This window comes from Balaenoptera borealis (genome assembly GCF_965194805.1).
Source record: "Balaenoptera borealis genome assembly, chromosome: 3".
Taxonomy (NCBI): Eukaryota; Metazoa; Chordata; class Mammalia; order Artiodactyla; family Balaenopteridae; genus Balaenoptera; species Balaenoptera borealis.
This window is the reverse complement of record NC_138866.1, coordinates 59,281,071-59,305,429: the sequence shown is the minus strand read 5'-3', so window position 1 is coordinate 59,305,429 and position 24,359 is coordinate 59,281,071. Positions and strand designations below refer to the sequence as shown.

General features: G+C 38.1%; 3 protein-coding genes across 10 annotated transcripts in view; 2 read left to right on the top strand and 1 right to left on the bottom strand.

Annotated features, from left to right (window-relative positions):
* Positions 1-13,346, top strand: part of GEMIN2 (gem nuclear organelle associated protein 2) — a 42,183-nt gene extending 28,837 nt beyond the window's left edge. The window contains exon 10 of one of the 4 annotated variants that reach the window (XM_082384215.1): positions 12,376-13,346. In XM_082384215.1, the coding sequence (XP_082240341.1) occupies positions 12,376-12,454 (79 nt within the window). In that variant the 3' untranslated portion in view covers positions 12,455-13,346. The remainder of the gene's footprint in view (positions 1-12,375) is intronic. The other 3 variants (XM_082384218.1, XM_082384216.1, XM_082384214.1) reach the window with 3 other exon arrangements.
* TRAPPC6B (trafficking protein particle complex subunit 6B) lies at positions 68-16,849 on the bottom strand. Of its 5 annotated transcripts, XM_082384279.1 has the most exons (7): positions 16,626-16,726; positions 15,663-15,757; positions 8,421-8,488; positions 7,562-7,679; positions 6,523-6,606; positions 2,002-2,095; positions 68-1,269 (listed from the first exon to the last, which is right to left on the bottom strand). In XM_082384279.1, exons 3-7 carry the CDS (start codon positions 8,453-8,455, stop codon positions 1,238-1,240), a joined length of 363 nt encoding a protein of 120 aa, XP_082240405.1. In that variant the 5' UTR covers positions 8,456-8,488; positions 15,663-15,757; positions 16,626-16,726; the 3' UTR covers positions 68-1,237. The 5 variants fall into 5 exon arrangements, with proteins under 5 accessions (XP_082240405.1, XP_082240407.1, XP_082240404.1 ...); XM_082384281.1 differs by lacking the exons at positions 15,663-15,757; positions 16,626-16,726 and adding an exon at positions 16,741-16,849; XM_082384278.1 differs by lacking the exon at positions 15,663-15,757 and having other exon boundaries at positions 16,626-16,751.
* Positions 16,850-16,889: 40 nt separating this feature from the next.
* Positions 16,890-23,973, top strand: PNN (pinin, desmosome associated protein). Its single transcript, XM_082384112.1, is given in 11 exon segments — positions 16,890-17,142; positions 17,806-17,877; positions 18,271-18,339; positions 18,688-18,760; positions 18,876-18,970; positions 19,136-19,211; positions 20,359-20,514; positions 20,592-20,730; positions 21,471-22,132; positions 22,134-22,181; positions 22,184-23,973. Coding segments are annotated over 11 exon segments (2,208 nt in total). The 5' UTR covers positions 16,890-17,029; the 3' UTR covers positions 22,889-23,973.
* The last annotated feature ends 386 nt before the right edge of the window (positions 23,974-24,359 follow it).

Sequence of the window (24,359 nt, the reverse complement as noted above, 5' to 3'; positions counted from 1 at the left end):
CCCTCGTCTCTACTAAGAGAGACTTCTTTTTGGCTACAAGTAACAAAATACACAACCAAAACGTAGATTAAACAATATAAGGAATTTATTATCTCACATAACAAAAAGTCCAGAGGTGAAGCAATTCCAGGATTGGTTAATTCAGAAGCACAATTCAGGTACTTTCTATCTATCTGTGTACCCTGCTTTCCTCAGTATGATAGCTTTCATCTCCATGCTTGTCCTTTCATGGTCATCAGATGATGGGAGAGGAGGTGAGAGATGATACACTAGATGAGCACTGACCCCAACCCACTGAGAAGATATGGTCCCATGAATGTTGGTGTGACTAATGCAATCATCCACCCCTATGCCCTTGGGGAAGACTAAATAAGGGGAAAAAAGATAAGATGTTAGAATCTTCACCAGCACTTCCACACATGGAGAGAGAGAGAAATTGAAAGTCAAGACTGTAACAGGAGTAAGTATAAAAATTCCTTCCTCAAATACCTAATATTCTTTGGCCCTGGAGTCACTGAATTCACATCTATATCTCACTTTACCTAGATCTATATTTCACTTCATTACATTAATGGAGCTCTCAAGAACTGAATTCTATTAAAGTGAAATAAAGTTTTTAAGCAATTTAGGCAGTTAAATATGATATATATACCATACACACACAACACACACACAATGTATATAATGAAATCCTTATACAAGCATAAAGATTCTTAATAGAAATAAATTATAAGCAATAAAATAATAATTAAGTTTAAATTTTAGTGTACTATTTGCTTTTTTTAAATAACTAAAACAAATTCATAAAACAAAACCAAAATTTGTTCATTCTTACCGAAAAGATTCTGATTGGTACATACTTTCTTTATGCTAATTTACCAAACCCTGAGTTTTGTTTCTTCATCTCTGGTTAAATACATATCACTCTAAGCAAATAAGAATGTTTAAATAAGGGTCCTGCATTGGTGTTTACTTATTTGAAATTAGGTTTTCATTCTGAATAGTTTCAGTAAAGTGTGTTACAGTAGAATGTTTCTTTACCTGCTTTAAGGTCTGTGTTAAATTGATAAAATACACCCTTACTCCTGCTTAAGAGTGCATCTTTCATTATATAAGTTAGCAAATAGCTTATATCAATACAAATGTCCAACAATGTAATTAAATCATTGCTACTTGAAATACTTTATACAGGAAGAATTTATCTCTACACTATTGAAGCCTTGCATTTCAGTAGTTTCTATAGCTTCTGTATCATCACTTGAAATTTACCTAAAAAAGAAAACATGAAAAATCATTCTTTGATTTAAGGTACAAGGAAAACAGGCCTGAACATCAATTTCCTGCTTCATTTAGTAAGTAGTTTCAATCAAGAAACTTGCTACATCAAACAACTTTTCACACTCTTCACAATATTTGATAAAGTCAATTTCGTTTTTATGAGATGATTATCTGGTTTGTGAATGGCTACCTTTGTTTCTCTGTGATTCCTACATTTTAGGTATTTCATTGCTAATTATTGTGAATAGAAAGGAAATACAGTGATGCTCAAAGCCATTTTATTCTTGGTTGGTAGCTCTGGTGGAAAGATCTTTGGAAAGGAGTTTAGCAATAAAAGACTAGTTGGCTTTATTTAGCTTTATATAATAGATATTTTCTAGAAAACTGTTTAAAAAAATTAAGGAAATTTGCTATCTTAAAAGAATACTGCAGAAAATTTTCCTTTAAGAGTTAAGAATCATTCCTTAAGTTGTCTTATAAATTTGGATTTCCTTAGCACGTTTTCTTAAATCACTGTCTACTGTGAATTAAAAAATCATTGACTGTGAATATAAGTATGCTACATATTACTACATTAAATGTTAAAATTTGATGAAAGTAAAATGAAATGGTTTTAGCATTTTAAATGTTCTCTAAGTAACAAAAACAAGAAACAAACAAAAAAACACCAGACCTGAAAAATAATTGCTAAAAACATTTGTAAGAAATGTGAATTCAACTTACAGGCAGGCATTGAAGATACTTCAGCTGTTACAATACTTTTTATCCCCAAGTTTGATAAGCCACCTCTGATTAAGCCACATGTAAATGCTAAGTACTAAAAAGAAAAAAAAGTGTAAAATATATTAAGGATTTACTAAGATAGTAAAGCTATTGATAAATATGATAGTTAAACCTTGATATTAATAAGTCATTGCTGTTTAAAAAAGGGTTGTGGAAGAATTTTTCAAATCATTGAAAATTCTGATTGTGACAAAAACAAGCTGGAAACAGGTTAGAATTAGTTCCAGAGGCAGCAGAGGTGGTTTGTGTCTACCTTCAGTGCTGCCTGAAGGGTTCTAAATAGACCCTCCTTGTGGAGTGATTTGGGCTTTCTGGCTGCTTTAACCTCCCATGGTTCTTTTTAATTTTGGCCACGCCATGTTGCTCGGCTTAAGGGATCACAGTTCCCGACCAGGGATTGAACCTGGGCCATAGCAGTGAAAGCCCCAAATCCTAACCACTAGACCATGAGGGAACTCCTGCTCCCATGGTTCTTGCCTGTTTTCTGAGCCTTCCCATCAGTTCTGTAAGCTAACTAATTATTATTCCATTCAATCAAAATTGGTTTCTGCTTTCTACAACCAAGAATCCTGATTTGTTCAAGACTTACAGCCTGCCAAAACAAAGACTTACCTAGTTTAAAATATCGACAGTCAGCTCTACCCACCACCAGAGCCTCCCATCAAGCCTCTTAGATAGCCTCAACCACCAGAGGGCAGACAACAGAAGCAAGAAAAACTATAATCCTGCAGCCTGTGGACCAAAAACCACAGTTACAGAAAGATACAGAAGATGAAAAGGCAGAGGGCTATGTACCAGATGAAGGAACAAGAAAAAACCCCAGAAAAACAACTAAATGAAGTGGAGATAGGCAACCTTCCAGAAAAAGAATTCAGAATAATGATAGTGAAGATGATCCAGGACCTTGGAATAAGAATGGAGGCAAAGATTGAGAAGATGCAAGAAATGATTAACAAAGACCTAGAAGAATTAAAGAACAAACAAACAGAGATGACCAATACAATTACTGAAATGAAAACTACACTAGAAGGAATCAATAGCAGAATAACTGAGGCAGAAGAACGGATAAGTGACCTGGAAGACAGAATGATGGAATTCACTGCTGCGGAACAGACTAAAGAAAAAAGAATGAAAAGAAATGAAGACAGCCTAAGAGACCTCTGGGACAACATTAAACGCAACAACATTCGCATTATAGGGGTCCCAGAAGGAGAAGAGAGAGAGAAAGGACCAGAGAAAATATTTGAAGAGATTATAGTCGAAAACTTCCCTAACATGGGAAAGGAAATAGCCACCCAAGTCCAGGAAGTGCAGAGAGTCCCATACAGGATAAACCCAAGGAGAAACACGCCGAGACACATAGTAATCAAAGTGGCAAAAATTAAAGACAAAGAAAAATTATTGAAAGCAGCAAGGGAAAAATGACAAATAACATACAAGGGAACTCCCATAAGGTTAACAGCTGATTTCTCAGCAGAAACTCTGCAAGCCAGAAGGGAGTGGCATGATATACTTAAAGTGATGAAAGGGAAGAACCTACAACCAAGATTACTCTACCCGGCAAGGATCTCATTTAGATTTGATGGAGAAATCAAAAGCTTTACAGACAAGCAAAAGCTAAGAGAATTCAGCACCACCAAACCAGCTCTACAACAAATGCTAAAGGAACTTCTCTAAGTGGGAAACACAAGAGAAGAAAAGGACCTACAAAAACAAACCCAAAACAATTAAGAAAATGGTCATAGGAACATACATATCGATTATTACCTTAAACGTGAATGGATTAAATGCCCCAACCAAAAGACATAGACTGGCTGAATGGATACAAAAACAAGACCCATATATATGCTGTCTACAAGAGACCCACTTTAGACCTAGGGACACATACAGACTGAAAGTGAGGGGATGGAAAAAGATATTCCATGCAAATGGAAATCAAAAGAAAGCTGGAGTAGCTATACTCATATCAGATAAAATAGACTTTAAAATAAAGAATGTTACAAGAGACAAGGAAGGACACTACATAATGATCCAGGGATCAATCCAAGAAGAAGATATAACAATTATAAATATATATGCACCCAACATAGGAGCACCTCAATACATAAGGCAACTGCTAACAGCTATAAAAGAGGAAATCGACAGTAACACAATAATAGTGGGGGACTTTAACACCTCACTTACACCAATGGACAGATCATCCAAAATGAAAATAAATAAGGAAACAGAAGCTTTAAATGACACAATAGACCAGATAGATTTAATTGATATATATCGGACATTCCATCCAAAAACAGCAGATTACACGTTCTTCTCAAGTGCGCACGGAACATTCTCCAAGATAGATCACATCTTGGGTCACAAATCAAGCCTCAGTAAATTTAAGAAAATTGAAATCATATCAAGCATCTTTTCTGACCACAACGCTATGAGATTAGAAATGAATTACAGGGAAAAAAACGTAAAAAGGACAAACACATGGAGGCTAAACAATACGTTACTAAATAACCAAGAGATCACTGAAGAAATCAAAGAGGAAATAAAAAAATACCTAGAGACAAATGACAATGAAAACACGACGACCCAAAACCTATGGGATGCAGCAAAAGCAGTTCTAAGAGGGAAGTTTATAGCTATACAAGCCTACCTAAAGAAACAAGAAAAAGCTCAAGTAAACAATCTAACCTTACACTTAAAGAAACTAGAGAAAGAAGAACAAACAAAACCCAAAGTTAGCAGAAGGAAAGAAATCATAAAGATCAGAGCAGAAATAAATGAAATAGAAACAAAGAAAACAATAGCAAAGATCAATAAAACTAAAAGTTGGTTCTTTGAGAAGATAAACAAAATTGATACGCCATTAGCCAGACTCATCAAGAAAAAGAGGGAGAGGACTCAAATCAATAAAATCAGAAATGAAAAAGGAGAAGTTACAACAGACACTGCAGAAATACAAAGCATCCTAAGAGACTACTACAAGCAACTTTATGCCAATAAAATGGACAACCTGGAAGAAACGGACAAATTCTTAGAAAGGTATAACCTTCCAAGACTGAACCAGGAAGAAATAGAAAATATGAACAGACCAATCACAAGTAATGAAATTGAAACTGTGATTAAAAATCTTCCAACAAACAAAAGTCCAGGACCAGATGGCTTCACAGGTGAATTCTATCAAACATTTAGAGAAGAGCTAACACCCATCCTTCTCAAACTCTTCCAAAAAATTGCAGAGGAAGGAACACTCCCAAACTCATTCTATGAGGCCACCATCACCCTGATACCAAAACCAGACAAAGACACTACAAAAAAAAAAAAAAAATATCAAAGCGCCAGTGTTGAGAAACCCTGTCATATGGAAACAAGGAAGGGAAATGGGACTATGCCACAGCAGAGACAGCCAGGACAAAAATGAGAACCAAAAATCAAATAATCCAAGAAATTTTTTATTATCTACATTTTGCATGATATTCAACAACACTACTATGTATCTATGAATAATATAGAATATTATTTTATAATTAATATAAATAAATGGGTACTGATAAGTAATCAGATATGGAGTCATGAAATTGTAAGCTGGGAGAGAACCTAGAGATTCTTTATAATATAGGTATTATTATAATCAATTTTATTAATAAGGATACTAAGGTCCAGAGGGGTTAATGTAACTTACCCAATGTCACAAACCTATAAGTTGTGGAGTTAGCTTAAAATCTAGATTTATTTGGTCCCAAGTCCATACTCTTTCCACTATACCAAACTGCCTTTGTGTTAGATAATTTAGGTATGGACAGATTTTACAGAGAAACAGCGGCTTATACATACTGCCCAAGATATTTTATAAGTACCGCACACTAACCGATTGCACCACTGGAGCTACGCTTGCCCAAGATATTTTAACCACTTCAAAGGAACCCTTACATTAAAACTTGTCAGCTTTTCTTTAATACATCTGGTCTATTTATTGATTCCTACCTGAGACTGAAGAAGAAAAATACATGAAACCCAGAAACACAGATATACTTAACACAAAACATGTATTCTTAGGAACAAATGTTAATTATATTAAAAATAATTTTTTTAATTTACTGATGGAGATTGTAAATATGAACTCTGAGGCGAATAATTCTGCATAGCTAATACCAGGTTTTTTAAGCTTGAGTATCTTTTCTGATGTATCCATGCTATATTTGAGAATCTACCATTAATCTACATTTTTAATGGCATTTAAACTATAGTGTTTCTTTAATTGGTCATCATAAGCCTACTTAGGTACAGGTTAATGTAAGTTGTTTCAATATGATGAACACGTATTTCATTGAAAAGTGTTTAAACAAAAGGAACAATTTAAAAACATATTTTGAATTCGAAAGTCTGTTATGATTGGCATTGTACTTTTCCCTATGGTTCTACTTTTTTCATAATAAAAAAACCCCAATCTTCTATTCCATTAAATACCTTTGATGCATATTCTAAATACTGTTTTCCTGCAGACATTTGAGTAAGCAGGCGAAATTTGTTGTCCTGAAGTACGTAGATGCCCTGTTCCAAAAATAGAAAAACATCCAAAGTCAATGTAATCTGTACTCTTCCCTTCAAAACAATTTAAGAAATTTTTAAAGTTATTAAAGCTCTCCTTTCTATTGGTCAAATTTTCTTTATATGAAGAAGTTTTGTAATGTTCAAGCTGAAGAGTTCAGCATTTTATAACACTAATATTTATTGAATGCTTTAAGATACTGAAGATACAAAGATACCTAAGACAGTTCCTATCCTTAAAGAACACAGTCTAGTGCGAAAGAATCAGAAATACATGTCCGGGTGAAATTAGCAGCTATATGTTATTAACTCATACCTAGAAAGCCAAAAATCATAGTCACGTCTTCCTATTAGCATTTCAGGTACTTCTAAGCTAAGGTTGATACTGTTATCTGAAAAAATGAATTCTATTGGTAGCTACAAGATACATTATTTTCATTTTTATACTTTATTAAAATGCCAAATATACTCCAAATATTTCCCTGAGTTTTATAAAATAAATCTATTTTATGTATGATTTTCCATGCAGCCTATTTTTTTTTAACAAAATATTTTAAGAATAAGAAATATGACAGCAACTAAACAGGCAATAGTTATTTAAGAGTTAAATATGCTCTATAAATTAGCCTTCAGACAAATGTGATATATTTGTGGTTCTGCATATTATCACCACTAAGTAATAATAATGAAATAATAAAACCTATTATTCTGATATCTGCTACTTTTCAAAACTTAAAATTTAATTGAGGGAAAGGGACAGCTATAATTACTGATAATTGTCTCTTGGTCTTTATTCACTATACCCTATTAGAGAAAAAAGTAATGATGTATTAATAACATATAAGAGAAACATTCCAAAGTTGACGAGAAATTAAGTTTTACATAATAAGTAAATCACTAAAATACATTTATATTAAGTTAAAGGACTTAAAAAAGAGGCCTTAATTTATCTAAATACCTGATGATTTGTCCTTAGATTGTCGATTTGTTTCTTGAATACTGCAGTCCAAAAATCTTTACAGATGAACTTCATGATATCTAACTCGTCCTTGAACCTTGCAGTATCTTTTGTAAACCTAAAAAGATCAACTAGAAGTAACACAGTACTTTTCCTCCAAAGAAAGCAGGAGGGGCAGATTATTAACTAATTTCCAAATGTCACAACAGCACTGAACATTTACTGACAGTCATAAAGTGATAAGCACCAAGCAAAGTAGATCCCATCTCAATGGATTCACAGTCTGTTATATAATTTGGGGGCTAAAATTAATCTAAAGGTGTATTAGTCTAACAGTACACAGCAATTTTAGGTACAGTTAGCACATTAAGAAAAAAAATCTGAGCATAATCATGGTATTGCTATATAAAATATAATCAGAGTTCAACTATTTCAGATAGTGAGAAAGGAATACTAAAAAAAATTGATCTATAAATTGAAAGATTATTACATGCATAAATAGAGACTCTAAGGTATGCATTTAAACAAAATTCCATTTAGGTTAAAGAACGTATTAGATCTTAAGTAGGAAATGCAGTAAGATTTTAGATGGTTGTTTCAGCATACCAAAGTTTTCAAGAAAAAAGTCTAAAACATAGAAGATACAAATTTTCTTCAAATATTAAAACATGAAAGTTGGGTAACTGAGTTAAAATAGCATCAGGCCTAAAAAGAAATTTCAATCTGTGAATTAAAGAACAGAGAATAAATAAAATTTGGGAATTAAAATTAAATTATCTCAAGTTTTATTCAGTCTTGAAATGGATCATCTTTGTTCATAACCTACCTGGAAGAAAATTTTCAAATCCATACTGCTCACCTTTCTATCAATCCTTGTCCCACTCGAAACCCCATGTTTTCCAGCTTAGTTATACAGCGTCCATTTTCCTATTTAAAAAAATAATAGTTTTGAATAAATTTAGAATGCTAGAATGTAAACATTTATACTTTTTTCACTGAAACATTGTAAGAAAAAGTGAATTACAAGTCATACTTGAATTTTCTTAGTACTAGTCATTTTCATAAGGCAATAAGATAAACAGGGAACTGTTATTACTTTTCAGAAATGCCAAAGCCCCTTCCCAATTACTCTTCCCACCTTCCCTGGCTTTTTCCATTTTCAACTCTTCTTCTCTCCTCAGTTATAAAACTGAGGTCATGGTATCGCTTTTGACTTTTTTCTGTCAGTCATTCCCTTTGTGCTTTCACTAAGTTCTATTGTCCCTTGCTTCAGAATGTCTCTTAGAGTCATCCAAGCTTTCCATTTCTCAGTATGTCTTAGACCCCACCTTCCTATGTCTGGAATCATGCAACTGCTTCACTCTTCCTTTGACAATCTCATCCACTCTTAAGGCTTTAAATACCACCCCTATGTCGAAGACTCAAAATTCTCTGGATGAACTACAAAGCCCTATACAATCCAGACTCCTGTGCCTCTCTGGCCTGAACCTTCTACTCTTCTTCACTCACTCCATCCAGCTCCACTGATCTCCTTGCTGTTCTTAATCATGCCAGGCAGGCTCCAATCTCAGCACTCTTGCATAGGCAGCTCTTCCTCCAGATATTCACATGACCAACTCACTCGCTTTAAGTCTTCACTCACATGTCACCATCTCAATGAGGCTCATTTCAACCTTTTAAAAGTACAGTATCATTCCACTTCAGAAACTCTCTATCCTTGTAATTCTCAAATTGTGTCCCAAGACTAGCAACATCAGCATCACACGGGAACTTGTAAAAACTGCAAATTCTGTAATCCCACCCCCAATTTAGTGAATCAGAAACTGTAGGTGTGCGTCAGCGAGCTGTGTTTTAAGAACCACTCCTAAAGTGATTCTGATGCTCTGTCTCACTTCCCTGTTTGTCTCCAAGGAACTTCTTTCACCATTTAACCTAATGTACATTTTACTAATTTTGTATTGCTCATGTCCCTCCATCCCCACCCTCGCCCAGAATAGAGCTCCAAAAGGGCAAGAATTTTTATGTATTCTGAAGCCTTTGTCTCCCGCTAACACCACAGGCCTCATTATTTGCTGAACTTTCTTCTAAGGAACCATGTATGCTACTAATGGGGCTGACTATTAAACCTGTATTTCTAGTACAGACTTTAGTGGACACAGCCATCCAGAGGTCCCACAGGCCGCTCAAATTAGGCGTGTTCAAATGATATTATCTTAACATTCTCAGCCTGCTCTGCCTCCAAAATTCTTTAACTTCATCAATGGCACCACCATCTATCTAGTTACCACAACCAGAAAACTTCCATTTTCTTCACCTCCTTGCTCCCGACGCTCCACACACACTGCAGTCCTGTGGAGCCTATTATCTACATGCTTTTCAAAATCCGTCTTCTCTCTCCTGACTGCTTAAGTAGCTCTAGCATTCATTTCTCTCCTGGTCTTCAGTTAGAGCCTTCCAACTGGTCTCATCTCTAGTTTTTTTCTTCCTTTGATTTATCTTCTGTATTTCTGGTATAGACTTTGTAAAAACCAAATCATGTTGTTTCTCTACGGGACCACTCAGCACCATTCTGTTGATTTCCACACCCATTCCCAAACATGCTTAGGTAGAATGAGTACCTGTAAGTCATGATGCTCTTCGTGGAACAACCTGCTCTTCGTATCAATAGAATCACCCAGGAATATATTGATAAGCAGGAAATATGCTTATATGCAGACATTCTAAAACCTTAGCTATGATCACATGAGCTTTTGAATTAAGCCCCAGGAAAAACCTGATGCTGCACTTGTTCATTCACTTTGGCATCTGTGAGTGCTCACTAGTAAAGTACCAAATTTTTAAGAAAAACTTAAGAATATTTTATCCATTAACCTTAAAAAAAAAACTATTCTCCATAAATTGGTAAATGTCCAATTATTCAGTTTTTAGATTTAATTCCTCTTCAAGCGCAGTTTGAAAATCATTGATTGGGAAGGTAAGAACATTGGTTTTTTTCCCTTTTTTTCACTTAACACCTATGACTTTATGTCTAAAAAGATATATAAAAACCATTTCTGGATGATAGGATTATGTCTTTTCTACATTTTTTTACTATGAAAAATTTGAAGCACACTCAAAGTAGAGACACTAACAAACCCTCATACACCTAGACTCCAATATGGGTTCTAATCATCAAGACTACCACATAACTTTTGCTTGTTTTGTTTTTTTTAACATCTTTATTGGAGTATAATTCCTTTACAATGGTGTGTTAGTTTCTGCTTTATAACAAAGTGAATCAGTTATACATATACACATATCCCCATGTCTCTTCCCTCTTGCGTCTCCCTCCCTCCCACCCTCCCTATCCCACCCCTCTAGATGGTCACAAAGCACGGAGCTGATCTCCCTGTGTTATGCGGCTGCTTCCCACTAGCTATCTGTTTTACATTTGGTAGTGTACATAAGTCCATGCCACTCTCTCACTTTGTCCCAGCTTACCCTTCCCCCTCCCCGTAAGCTCAAGTCCATTCTCTAGTAGGTCTGTGTCTTTATTCCCATCTTGCCCCTGTGGACTACCATATAACTTTTGAAAAATCCCTTTTGCTTATATGGACTTACAATTCTTTCCCCACCATATACAAATTGCAATAGGAAAAGAAAGTTGTTTTTAGTTTAAATGATTCAAAACTTATGGATTTCCTTTCTCTCATAGGACTAGCACATGTCTCAAAATTATCAGTCATGATTAGAACAGCTGTTTTATTTTAGCTAATCCATTGGGGAAAAAAAGAGAGGGATTTTTAAAAAAGGTTTTCTTGGGCAAGAGTTGGAACAGGAAAAGAAAGTAGAAAGAGTAGAATGAAGAGAATTGATTGCACATGTGGTGGAGTGGGGAGCAGAGGTTTTGTGATAAAAAAGGTGTGTTGCTAATTATTCTCTGGGGAAAAGGGTATAAGGAAAGCTAACTTTGCACAAACAGCAAATGTCTGCTACTCAGCACTTAGCACAGATGCAAAACATTAACTATTGCTTGTGGATGATGATAAAGTCAAAAGTTTGTAACTTGGAAAAAATCTCTATTACAGATGGACCTGAATGAGAATAGAATTTTCGGGAGTTCCCTGGTGGTCCAGTGGTTCAACCCCTGGTCGGGGAATTTAAATCCCACATGCAGCGAGGTGCAGCCGGAAAAAAAAAAAAAGAATAGAATTTGCTTCATTTCCAATACTCTTCCTGATGTCTTCCTACTAATATCTCCCCAAATTAGCGTGTTGAAATCCTAACTCCCAGATAGTATTAGGAGGTAGGGCCCTTGGGAGGTGATTCTGTCATGAGGATGGAGCCCTCAAGGATAGCATTAGTGCCCTTACAAAAGAGACCCCAGAGAGCTAGCTAGCCTCTTCCACCATGTGAGCACACAGCCAAAACACATCCATAAATGAACCAGGAGGAGGCTTTCACCAGACACTGAATCTGCTGGTGCCTTGATCTTGGACTTCTCAGCCTTCACAACTGTGAGAAATAAATTTCTGTTGTTTATAAGCCACTCAGTCTATGGCATTCTTGTTATAGTACCCAGAACAGCCAGTATCCTTCTTATAGTTTACAAACTGACAGTACCTCTTCCTCAATATCCTACAGGTGCCATAAATTCAACCTATTCAAAATAATTAATTATCATCACCTCTTTCTTCTTTATTCCCTCCATCCAACCCAGTGGCTCAAGCTAAAAACCTGGGGATAATTTTTCAACCCTCATTCCTATACCTAATCAAGTCCTAGAGATTCTACCTCCGATCTCTCAAACCTTCTCTCCTCTTCTCTTTATCCAGATCTTCATTATCTCCTGCCTGGACTCCTGCAATAATGGGTCTTCTCACTACAAGGACCTTCCCTCTCCAGCCCAAATAATGGTTTATCTTTCTGAAATGCAAATGGAGCATGTCATTCTCCTCCTTAAAAATCCTCCACTGAGAAGGTCCATGTGTTTTAATCATACAGACCTCTTTCCAGATTCAGCTTTCAAAACTTCTTACTCTCCACTTATTCAATCTAGTCACAGTGAAATACTCAAGCATATTTAAATGCACTGCACTTTTTCATACCTCTATGACTTTTTTTACCTTTGCCTAGGATGCTTTTCCTGCCCTCACTTTCCACCCCTTTATCAATAGCATTATAGAAACTAGAGCTTCTGACTTGAGCATGACTTCGTAATATTTCATTTATAAAACCCTACAACTCCATGATTCCATATCTAATTACCACCCAATGCGTTAATTATTCATTGAACCCTTATTCCCCAACGACTGTTAGGCAGGGACTTTATCTTATTCATCTAACAATTGTCAGGCCCACAATACACGCTTAATATATTTTCTGAATGAATCAATTAGCGAATGAAGACTACCACACATTAGAAGTAACCTCCAGAAGGATGGGGCCATTGTTTCGCTCATTACTATATCCCTAGCAACTAGCTCTGACATATAATGGACACTAAATATTTTTAAAATTAATTAGTGTTTCCTAATTATAAGAACACCTGCAAAGTTTCCTTTGCTTCTACCTCATATCTCATTAGCCCTCTTTCTTTGGACTACTGGGAAGTGCTGGAAGTGACAGCCGAATTAAGTAGGGGTGCCAAAATCAGCAGTTAACTCTGCCGCAAATCATGGTAGGGACAAAACAAAAGATCTGTGGCGTGCCACACACATACGGGACTGGACAAAAAGGTATCAAGTAGTAAAAGATACGAAAGAGACAAGGATGAAAGACTGAAGACAGCTGACAGGTTCTAAGGCTTAGGATACCTGAAGGTGGACCAATCTGCCTACACTTCGGGAGGCGATGAGTGGCGATGGGACGGGGGTTAAAAGAAAACTGAGTGGAAACAAGGAGTGTCACCGCAAAAGGACCTCAAGGGCGTGTGGCAGCACTCACCACCTCCCCCTGCTCCGCGGACTTGTACACTCCAGACACCATCTCGTTATGCAGAAGCAAAAACAACGCCTCGTCCGCCATTTCCTGCTTATTCTTCCAAGCTCCGGGTTTAGGCTCCCGTTTGGGCCGGGCTCGGGGTTCCGGCTAGCGCCTGGGCAGCTTGGGCTGCGCCGCCGCCGCTTGCTCAGTCCGCAGTCCGTCCCTCGTTGCTAGGAGACCGAGGAATTCACTCAGCTTCCCGAAGGCTGATACTGGAGTAAGCCGGGGCCCAGGGCGAGCCCACCCTAGGGCCACTAAGCCCTTGGGCTGAACGAGAGGGTCTGACAGCAGCCAGAACCAAACCCAGCCCCCGGAGACCCCATCCAGCCCTTGGGCGGGGGTGGGGGGGCGAAAAAACAACTTCCGGTCCCCTCTACCCCGGCATTCCGCCAGCTCTATGGTCACAGAGTTCCTTCCGCTGGGTGAACCGCTGGCGCCCGGAGAGGAGGAAGGCTTCTTCCCCCTACAGCATTGAAGGCGGCGGGCGGGGGAGGTGGTAAAATAAGACGGGACCTCCCGCTGCCATCTCTGTGTTACTTAGCTCTTAGAACTGACAAGAATTTCTATTAGCTTCATCAAAAGCTTCCACTTCTGCCATATGTTGCTTAATATGAAAAGTTGTAAAAAAAAAAAAAAAAAAGCGAATATTGGGACTATCCTAGTAGTCCTGTGGGTAAAACTCCGCGCTCCCAATGGAGTGGTCCGGGGTACCATCCCTAGTCGGGGAACTAGATCCCCGCATGCATGCCGCAGCTAAGTCTGGATGCCGGAACTACAGATCCCGCATGCAGAAACTAAGACCTGGTGCAGCCTAAATAAATAAATAAATAATTTTTTTTAAAAAGTGAATAAATCGTCATTTTTCAGGCTATAAACTTTAGGTATACTGAGAGATTATCCCAATCCATTTTGGATTAAGTCTGGGTGTACAAAAAGATTTAGAGCCGTTTTGGCCACCAGGAGGTTTACTGGGAGTGGGGTACAAGGGACAAGGAGGATGGAGTAAGCAAAGAACAAGGTAATTTGAATCAGAAAATACAAACTAAAGACTTCAGAAATGTGACGTCACTGTGGAACGGAGTTCATGTAAGAATCTATGGTGGATGTGGGACTTAACCCCTACAGACATGCGAATACATATGTTAGATCATATGCACGTCTTAAATTTGGCAAACTTTGTCTTAAACGTGATGCTTAGCCTATGATTAGATCTTTTCTTAGTAATTTACAAAGCAGATTTTTCCCCCAATTAATTCATTGCCTCCCCCGAAGTAATATGTCGAGTCTTCTCAAATTGTTAACAATAACCTCTCAACTCTTCATACCCTTTCATATCCCCTTCTAATGTTTGGATCCGTTTTTTCCATCACTTCATAAAATCAAGCGTGTAAGTTTCACCTAACCCTTTGAAAACAAACACTAATTTTGAAGAGTATTTTGCAATCTTAATCTTTTTTTCCAGCACTAAAATTTCCCATATGTGAAATCAGGTCCTTTATGTCCCAATTGCATTCTCCCTCATCACCATCATCAAGGTCAAAGATTAAGCAAAAGACTGGCAACTTACAAGGTCAATTTCTCAAACCACAGTAACATGGTGTTCTTTGGATATTTTGGAGACTGAAGGGGAAACTAATATTAATTGAGCATTACTAAATGTTGAACATGGCATCCTACTGATTATCCCCCATAAATTAGACTATGTTAAATTTCCCAGGATCTTAGTAATAGAGTCTATGTAAGCAAGAATAGATCCTACGTTTTTGGCTAACTCTAGAAGCATCTCCCATGGAAACATTGTTACACTTCGTGGTACCATTACCACATTCTCAGGTTTCATGTACTGCCTACTACACAGGATTGTAATAAGGATCAATGAGACAAAGTATGCTCACAATCAGAATCATGTAATTTTTTTTTTTTCCCACACCACGCTGCATGCAGGATTTTAGTTCCCAAACTAGGGGTCGAACCGGAGCCCCCTGCAGTGGAAGCACAGAGTCTTAACCGCTGGACCACCAGGGAAGTCCCAGAATCATATAATTATTTATCAACACTCATCCTTCTTATCCAGCCTTACTTCTGCTTTTTTGTATAGCACTTAACCCATTTCCATCATGCTATGTAATTTACTTACGCTTATCGTCTGTCTCCTCACTCTTCCTGAGGCCACGCTCCTTGTGGGCAGATATCTTTACTGTACACTGACTATCCAAGTGCCTAGAATAGTGCCTGGCAAAAAGTAGGCGTTCCATAAATATTTGTTGAATGAATAAGTACATGAATGATCTTTGCTCCCTGAGGAGCCTACAAACTCCATGGCAGCAGGAACCACAGTTATCTTGTTCTAGGCTTTTTCCACAGAGTCTAGCTTAACACAGTAAGAGCTTTTAAGGATTGTTGGATGAATTAAAATGGTAACTCGGATTAAATACCGTTGGCCTGCTAATGCTTGGTGCAAGTATGCCTGGCTACAGATGGAGGATGAGAACACAAAGATTATTGATAATATTGTTTCTGTGGGAAAATGCTTTCTGAGCTACAATTTACAAATACATTTCTGGAACAAAACCGGTTCTCACGTTGGCAGTGCGGGTAGAGCAGAACCAGAAGGTGGACGACACACACACAACTAACAGTAGCGCTGCTCCCCCAGACCGTATTTTAAACCAACCAGCTCTAGGCCGGTGTAGAGGCTAATGCCCGTCTCGTCTGTCTCACCGTCGCTTTTTTTCTTGTAGTAAAGCCTTGCACATAGTCTGATCGATCGTATGATGATTCTGGGCCAGCGTGACCTGGGGACAGTTACGGTATTTCCTTATCAGTAATAACAGGCAAAAGTTTATTCAAGCTTTTGATTTGTAGGGGATAAAGCACGTGAAGTGTTTCACGGAGTACAGCACAAAGCACTTGTTAGCTATTATAATGAATGACTTTTCCTCTTCCTTCACTTTTCGCTTCCCTCTGCTCATTTGAGCTTAACCTAGTCAAGAGAAGCCTGCGCCCCTCCCACTGCCTCTCTGGGCATGCGCACCACCAGAACGGCCGCACCCTGTCCTAATCAAATCATTTACCCGGGAAAAAGGGAAAAAAGACTCGCCTGCACCGTACTCTGAGGGGAACAGGTTGTAAAACGATAAGAGGCCATCATATACAGGTTAAAAGGGCTGGAAAACTCCACTCTCCCCGCCAGAAGAGCCGGCCCGCGAACCCACCTCTCCGAGAACCCAGGGACTCTCAAATCCGCCCCGTCTCTGCGCTAGAAGCGGAGCCTAGCCACCCGCTGCTAATCGGGGAGGGAAGCGACCGTCTGGCGGACTTTTCATTGGCCCAGAGTCACAAAGGTCGGCAGCTTCTCCCCCTTCCGGTTGCTGAGTGGTTGAGGCCGAAATACAACTCCTATCGCCATTGCCTGAGCCCAGCTGTCAGTCTTCTCGCGTCTCGCGGCGCGACACAAGCAGGCGTGGCCTGGAGAGCAGTCTCGGAGCCTGCTGCAGGGAGAAGATGGCGGTCGCAGTGAGAACTTTGCAGGAGCAGCTAGAAAAGGCCAAAGAGAGCCTAAAGAATGTGGATGAGAATATTCGCAAGCTCACCGGGCGGGATCCGAATGACGTGAGGTGAGGGGCGGATGGGAAATGTCGGCTCCGAGAGGCAGCCACGAAGCCGGGGTGAGTTGGGGCGGGGAGGGCGGCCAGCCCTGAGAGGACTCGAACATCGAGGCCTGTTCCCGGGGCAGCCGTGGAACCCCGTTCTCGGTGAGGTGGGAATTTCCAAGGCTCCCACCGTAAGTCCTGGGGCTCACATGCGTGAGGAAGGAGAGCGGGGCCTGGGTGCGCCAGGATGGCTTCCTGTCCTGTGGGAAGGCCCAGACTGCCGATTCCCGCCCTCGGCCCTGCAGGCCCGGAACTGCAGCACAAAGCCTTCCTTCTCTCGGGGCCACCCGATTCGGGGCTGGCCCGGACACCCTCCCGGGACGCGGTCCTGCCGCCTTGCCCCCCGGCTCTTGCCCACGTGCAACTTCCTTTGGGTTAGCGAAATCCGGACTTGATTCAAGCTTGTTAATGTGTAGTGGCATCGAGGTAAATATAATTTCTGTGATACTGGTCTTGGAAAAATAAGGAAGTTAACAAAGTACTTCGTGTCCTGTTCCAAACACGTGGGTTTTGAAACCATCATCTTCGAACTTTTCTGATTAATTTCTCTTGATGATGAACCGCACTCGTTACAGTATTTGGTGCTATTAGAAACGATTTTTGTACTGATTTGTAAATATCTTGCAGGCCCATCCAAGCCAGATTGCTGGCCCTTTCTGGTCCTGGTGGAGGTAGAGGACGTGGTAGTTTATTGCTGAGGTAAGATTTCCTTAGGATTTTAATTCATTGGTACTTACTACACTAAATTAACGAAACGATTTAAACAAATTTCGTGGTCGAGCCAATGTTAGAAATGTTTGGTTTGTTTGAAGCTGTGATCAGCTGTAGTTTTCTGTAGAGCTATCCTGGAATTTCATTTGCATTCAAAACTAGACATTGAAGAATATAGTAACTATACCAGTTATGTGCAAACTTAATTTATTCTCATAGTTTTAAAAGAAATGCTACAAAAGCATCTTGAAGTAAATGCCCATTTAAGGTTACTTTAACTGGAAGGTTTTTTTTTTTAATTGCAACTAAATTATCTTCCTTAAATGGAAATACCATTTTTCTCAAATTCCAAGTGCTTTATGTTGGCCTTTCTTTTTGCAGGCGTGGATTCTCAGATAGTGGAGGAGGACCCCCAGCCAAACAGAGAGACCTTGAAGGGGCAGTCAGTAGGTATGTCTGAAGGCATACTTGTATGTTCCATTTTCTGAGGTAGCATATAAATATAAAAATTTAATAAATATTGTTGAATTAAGTTGTCTTAGAATTGAGTAGTATACCACTTACCCTGAGTCTGTTTCCTTGGTATTTGAACTGAGACAGCCAGTATGCCTCAAAACTCAATTCTTCACTAACAATAACAGAAATTTTACCAAAGTAAAGGTCATGAGAAGAATAATATTGAGAAAATAGTTAATTTGGGTTACTTTTCTGACTTGTACTACAAGAACTTAAGTGGCTTGAGAGGTATAGGAGATCAGAGTTTGAATTGGTTCTTTTAAATTCATTTTCCTTTGTCAGGCTGGGCGGGGAGCGTCGGACTCGGAGAGAATCACGCCAAGAAAGCGACCCAGAGGACGATGATGTTAAGAAGGTAATTGAAATTAAAAGAACTTCATAGAGGGTGAATATAGTATTTTCACCTTAGTACATTTAAAGGAGTGCCACTGTATGCTAGTTAAATTACTGAAATTTCTTTTCTCCTGCAGCCAGCTTTGCAGTCTTCAGTTGTAGCTACCTCCAAAGAGCGGACACGGAGAGACCTTATCCAGGATCAAAATATGGATGAAAAGGGAAAGCAAAGGTATCTTAAGTATCTTTCTGGAGGAAAACAACTTTTGTCAAATAATGCAATTTTAAGAAAATTTAAGTAATTGTTCAAGTGTCTATGCTATGCTTCTTTTAGGAAATGGCAGGCTTAAATGAAGTGGAACCTTTTGAAATTGGATTTTCTTTTTCTGTTCTTTAGGAACCGACGAATATTTGGCTTGTTGATGGGCACCCTTCAGAAATTTAAACAAGAATCCACTGTTGCTACCGAAAGGGTATTTATGCAATTTTTCCTTTGCTTCTTTTATTTAAGCTATCAAAGTAGTTAATTACATATTTCTTAAACACTGAGAAGTTCTCAAGATTTAACTGCAAGCTTCATTAAGCGCGTTACCGATATTTCCTAAGGAAAAAAAAAGAGAGAAGAAAAAGATTTAATTGCTAGCCTAAAATGAAGCCAAGGAAAAACTTTTAAAACTTTCTCAAGTTGTTATACTGTTGACTGGTTCTTTTTGAGGTGCTGTTAAAGTAACTTAGTGAACTTTGCTTTGTGGTTCAAAGAGCCTAGTCTGATTAAGGAGAACCTGGATTCTGGTTTCAGCTCTATAACAATCTCATTTTGTGGTCTTGGACATGTCTCTTCATTTCTTTAGGCCATAGAGTGCTTTCTTTCGAACAGGAAGTTGAACTTACTAATCATCGTCATTTATTAAATAATTATAATTTCTAAGACTTAACACACTCAGAGGCACTCCAGAAGCAACAGCATAAGTTATATTCCCTGCCCTCCAGAGTTTATTTAACTGTGTCATTTTTCTGGAAGTTTTTATTTTACTAAAGCTACAAAATTGTGTCCTTGGAGTTGAACACAAACTTATTGCTTCTCGGGAGAACTATAGTGAAAGATAACAATTTGGTTATTTTATTTCAGCTTTCATATGTTAACTTTATTAGAAAATATAAAAGCTTAAAGCATCAACGTTTGAAGAATGTCCGTAGATTTTTTTTTTTTTTTCGTAAAATTTTAAAAAGAGAGTTGACTAGTTTGTTAGTTACTTCGTTCACTAGGATATCACTTGTCTCAAATTCTTTGCTTTGGAAAGAATAACTGAAGATAACCTGTAAAGACAGTACTCTTCTCTTTCAGGTTAACTTTTAGGTAAGGTTCTTTCATAAATTATGTTGGAATAAGACAGTTACTGATATTATAGCTAATGGCTTTAAACTTTAGATTTTTACATGAAAAGACTTCAGTCCCCATTTCCTGGAGGGGAAATTGCAGTCCACCTCAAATGCCAAGGTTGAATTAGCTGGTGTCCTGAATTGCAGATGTGAAACATGTTTGCAGACAACAGTAAAATTGTGATACTTCACATAATCAGGATGTATAATAAGCTTTTAAAGATTACTGTTTATCTTTAGCAAAAGAGACGCCAGGAAATTGAACAGAAACTTGAAGTGCAGGCAGAAGAAGAAAGAAAGCAGGTTGAAAATGAGAGGAGAGAACTGTTTGAAGAGAGGCGTGCTAAACAGACAGAACTGCGGCTTTTGGAACAGAAGGTTGAGCTTGCGCAGCTGGTGAGTATATTTTGAAATTCTAAGATTGGTAATCCTTCATGTTGACAAAAGCGCTGACCTTTTTACCTTTTCTTTAGCAAGAAGAATGGAATGAGCATAATGCCAAGATAATTAAATATATAAGAACTAAAACAAAGCCCCATTTGTTCTATATTCCTGGAAGAATGTGTCCAGCTACCCAAAAACTAATAGAAGAGTCACAGAGAAAAATGAATGGTAAGTGTAAATGAAGAGGTCCCTTGAAATTTCCTTAATGAGTAAGGTAACACACAAATACATACATGTTTGTTTCCTGTGACACCTGTGATTCAATAGTTAATTTTTTAGAAAGATATTCTAAGATGCTAATGTGTTTGGCGTATAGGAGCATTTGTTTCACGATAGATATTAACTGGAAACTTGGATATTAGGTGGTGCTTAATGCATGTTTATTTCTGAAGCATTTGAGTGAGCTTTCTCTTTTGTTTGATACTCTTAGTATCTAGATACAAATGCTGATGAATCAAGAAAAAGTCAACATTGATGTAGTAAATAGAGGAAGTACACATGGAAGGGTAGACACTACTAAGATGGTGATTAGATGATTTGTCTCTCCTTGGGATCAAAAAAATTAATGCATGATATGATACCATAAAACTGATTGTTTAAGAGAAGCTTTATTTTTTTTCATTTAGTATGAAGTAAAATAGCAAAAGATTATCTTGTTTTTCCATCAGTTAGATAATGTGGTGTGGTTTTGCTAATTTCTTAGTGTATAGGTTTCCAGTGGATCTTTGCTTTTGTCATCTTATATCAATTTGTAATTACTTACATGCTATAATCAGTCTTTTGTCATCTCTTTAAAAAAAAAAGACATTTAGATAAACTCATTGACAATTTGTGACTAGGTGTCAAATTGTGATTTTGAATTTTCTAAATCATAGTAAATTTTACACGTGTAAATTTTTATCCTTTAGCTTTATTTGAAGGTAGACGCATCGAATTTGCAGAACAAATAAATAAAATGGAGGCTAGGCCTAGAAGACAATCAATGAAGGAAAAAGAGCATCAGGTGGTGCGTAATGAAGAACAGAAGTCGGAACAAGAAGAGGGTAAGGTGGCTCAGCGAGAGGAAGAGTTGGAGGAGACAGGTAATCAGCACAATGATGTAGAAATAGAGGAAGCAGGAGAGGAAGAGGAAAAGGAAATAGGTATAGTTCATAGTGATGCAGAGAAAGAACAGGAGGAGGAGGAACAAAAGCAGGAAATGGAAGTTAAGATGGAGGAAGAAACTGAGGTAAGGGAAAGTGAGAAGCAGCAGGATAGTCAGCCTGAAGAAGTTATGGATGTGCTGGAGATGGTCGAGAGTGTCAAAAATGTAATTGCTGAGCAGGAGGTAATGGAAATCAATCAAGTTGAAAGCATAGAACCTTCAGAAAATGAAACTAGCAAAGAATTGGAGCCAGAGTTGGAATTTGAAGTTGAGCCAGATAAAGAATGTAAATCTCTTTCTCCTGCAAAAGAGAATGCTAGTGCTCTAGAAATGGAAAATGAGCCTGAGGAAAAAGAAAAAGAATCTGAGCCCCAGCCTGAGCCTGTGGCTCAACCTCAGTCCCTGCCTCAGCCTCAGTCTCAGCCTCAGCCCCACTCCCACTCCCACTCCCACTCCCACTCTCACTCCCACTCCCACTCTCAGTCCCACTCCCAGTCCCAACCAGTACTCCAGCCTCAGCCTCCCTCTCAGCCTGAGACTTTGCCATTAGCTGTTTCACAGCCACCACCTCAGGTTATTCAGGAGCAAGGGCATTTACCGCCTGAGAGGAAGGAGTTTCCTGTAGAATCTGTAAAACTCACTGAGGTGATAGTAGAACCAGTCTTGACAGTACATTCAGAGAGCAAGAGCAAAACCAAAACGAGGAGCAGAAGTAGAGGTCGAGCTAGAAATAAAACAAGCAAGAGTAGAAGTCGAAGCAGTAGCAGTAGTAGTTCTAGTAGCAGTTCAACCAGTAGCAGCAGTGGAAGCAGTTCCAGCAGTGGCAGTAGCAGTAGTCGAAGTAGTTCCAGTAGCAGCTCCAGTACAAGTGGCAGCAGCAGTAGAGACAGTAGCAGCAGCACTACTAGTAGTAGTGAGAGTAGAAGTCGGAGTAGGGGCCGGGGACATAACAGAGATAGAAAGCACAGAAGGAGCGTGGATCGGAAACGAAGGGATGCTTCAGGACTAGAAAGAAGTCACAAATCTTCAAAAGGAGGTAGTAGTAGAGATACAAAAGGATCAAAGGATAAGAATTCCCGGTCTGACAGAAAGAGGTCTATATCAGAGAGTAGTCGATCAGGCAAAAGATCTTCAAGAAGTGAAAGAGACCGAAAATCAGACAGGAAAGACAAAAGGCGTTAATGGAAGAAGCCAGGCTTTCTTAGCCTATTCTTTGCAGCAGAAGATTTCTTGATGAGTAAAAGGATTACCTTTCCTTGTAAGGAGAATGCTGCCTTAAGAATTGCATGTTGTAAAAATTTTTTTGGAAAATACAGACTGTTTGTTTACCAGACATTCTTGTACTTTTGCATAATTTTGTAAGAGTTATTTATCAAAATTATGTGAGGTTCCAAAATATGTAAAAACAATAATAATAAAAAAAAATTAACATCCCTTGTCATCTTTTTTAAATATCCTATACTCTTCAGTAAGAATCTGTATATTTTAATAGGTAAATCTTTAAGTCTGTTCCCTTCTGTATCATACATTGCTTTTGTAGAAATAAATGTGCATTTCTTTCATTAGTTTTGGGATGTCCTCGTTGACGCTTGTATAATAAGTATTCTCTTGATATCATTTTCAGCTTTTATCACTAGATATTGAACGTGATTAGAATGTTTTTGAAGGTTTCCTCACATTTATTTGCCTTAGACAATTATTTTGAGTTGTCAAAGTCAGATCTTTGCAGCTTTGTTGGGAACATAGTTTGTTCTCCTTAAAATCACTTACCATTTTTTTCTAATCTCCCTTGTTTTTTTAATCTAAGCATTTCCCCATTTCTCATATTTAAACCATATATTTGGTAGATAACTTAAAACAGTATGATTTGGTTGGAGTTTTCTTTACGATTATGGGAGCATCATTTTTTGTCTCCTTGGTTACTTGTGTGATATAGCATATACATCTGTTAAAGAAAAGTCACTTTCTAGGGGAGAGAGGTAGAAAAGTATATTCTAAGCTTGGATTTTGAGTTTGTGGTCTTGTCTTAACTTTTGTGTTGGCCGTAACTAAAACATGCCAATGTGTTTTCAAGAATTTTTGTTTAAGTAAGTATTGTATGAAAGTTTACAAAATGAAGGAAGTTCATCTACACTTGAATCTGTAAGCAAGATAACACGCAAGTGGCACCAAATGATTATTAACTTTGTTGTTTTATAAATTTGTATGAAGTTGGAGTATCTGTTGCCCATTACTATACATGTGCAAATAAATGTGGCTTAGACTTGTGACTGCTTAAGACTAGTACTTGTATTAACTTTCTGATGCTTTGTACAAGAGAGCACTTAAATTGCAAACGGCCTTTTTTGAGTTCATAATTTAACGTTGTGACTACAGCTTTAGGCTTGACTTTGAATATTCATTATGCCTTCCCTTGACAAGTAAACGGTAAGAGTAAAAATGTCAACATACATTTTCAGCATTGTATAAATGTAAGTGAACATGTTAAAAGAAATCTTTTTTAAAAAAATCCTTTCTTGGAGCAATTATTAAATAGTAAAGGAGTAGAACTTCTCAGACTGCAGAGCTAGCTACCTGCATCCCTGGGCCAGCTGTTTATACCAAGAGTCACTTCACCCAGGAATTCTAATACTTTCCAGCATGCAGTAGCAAA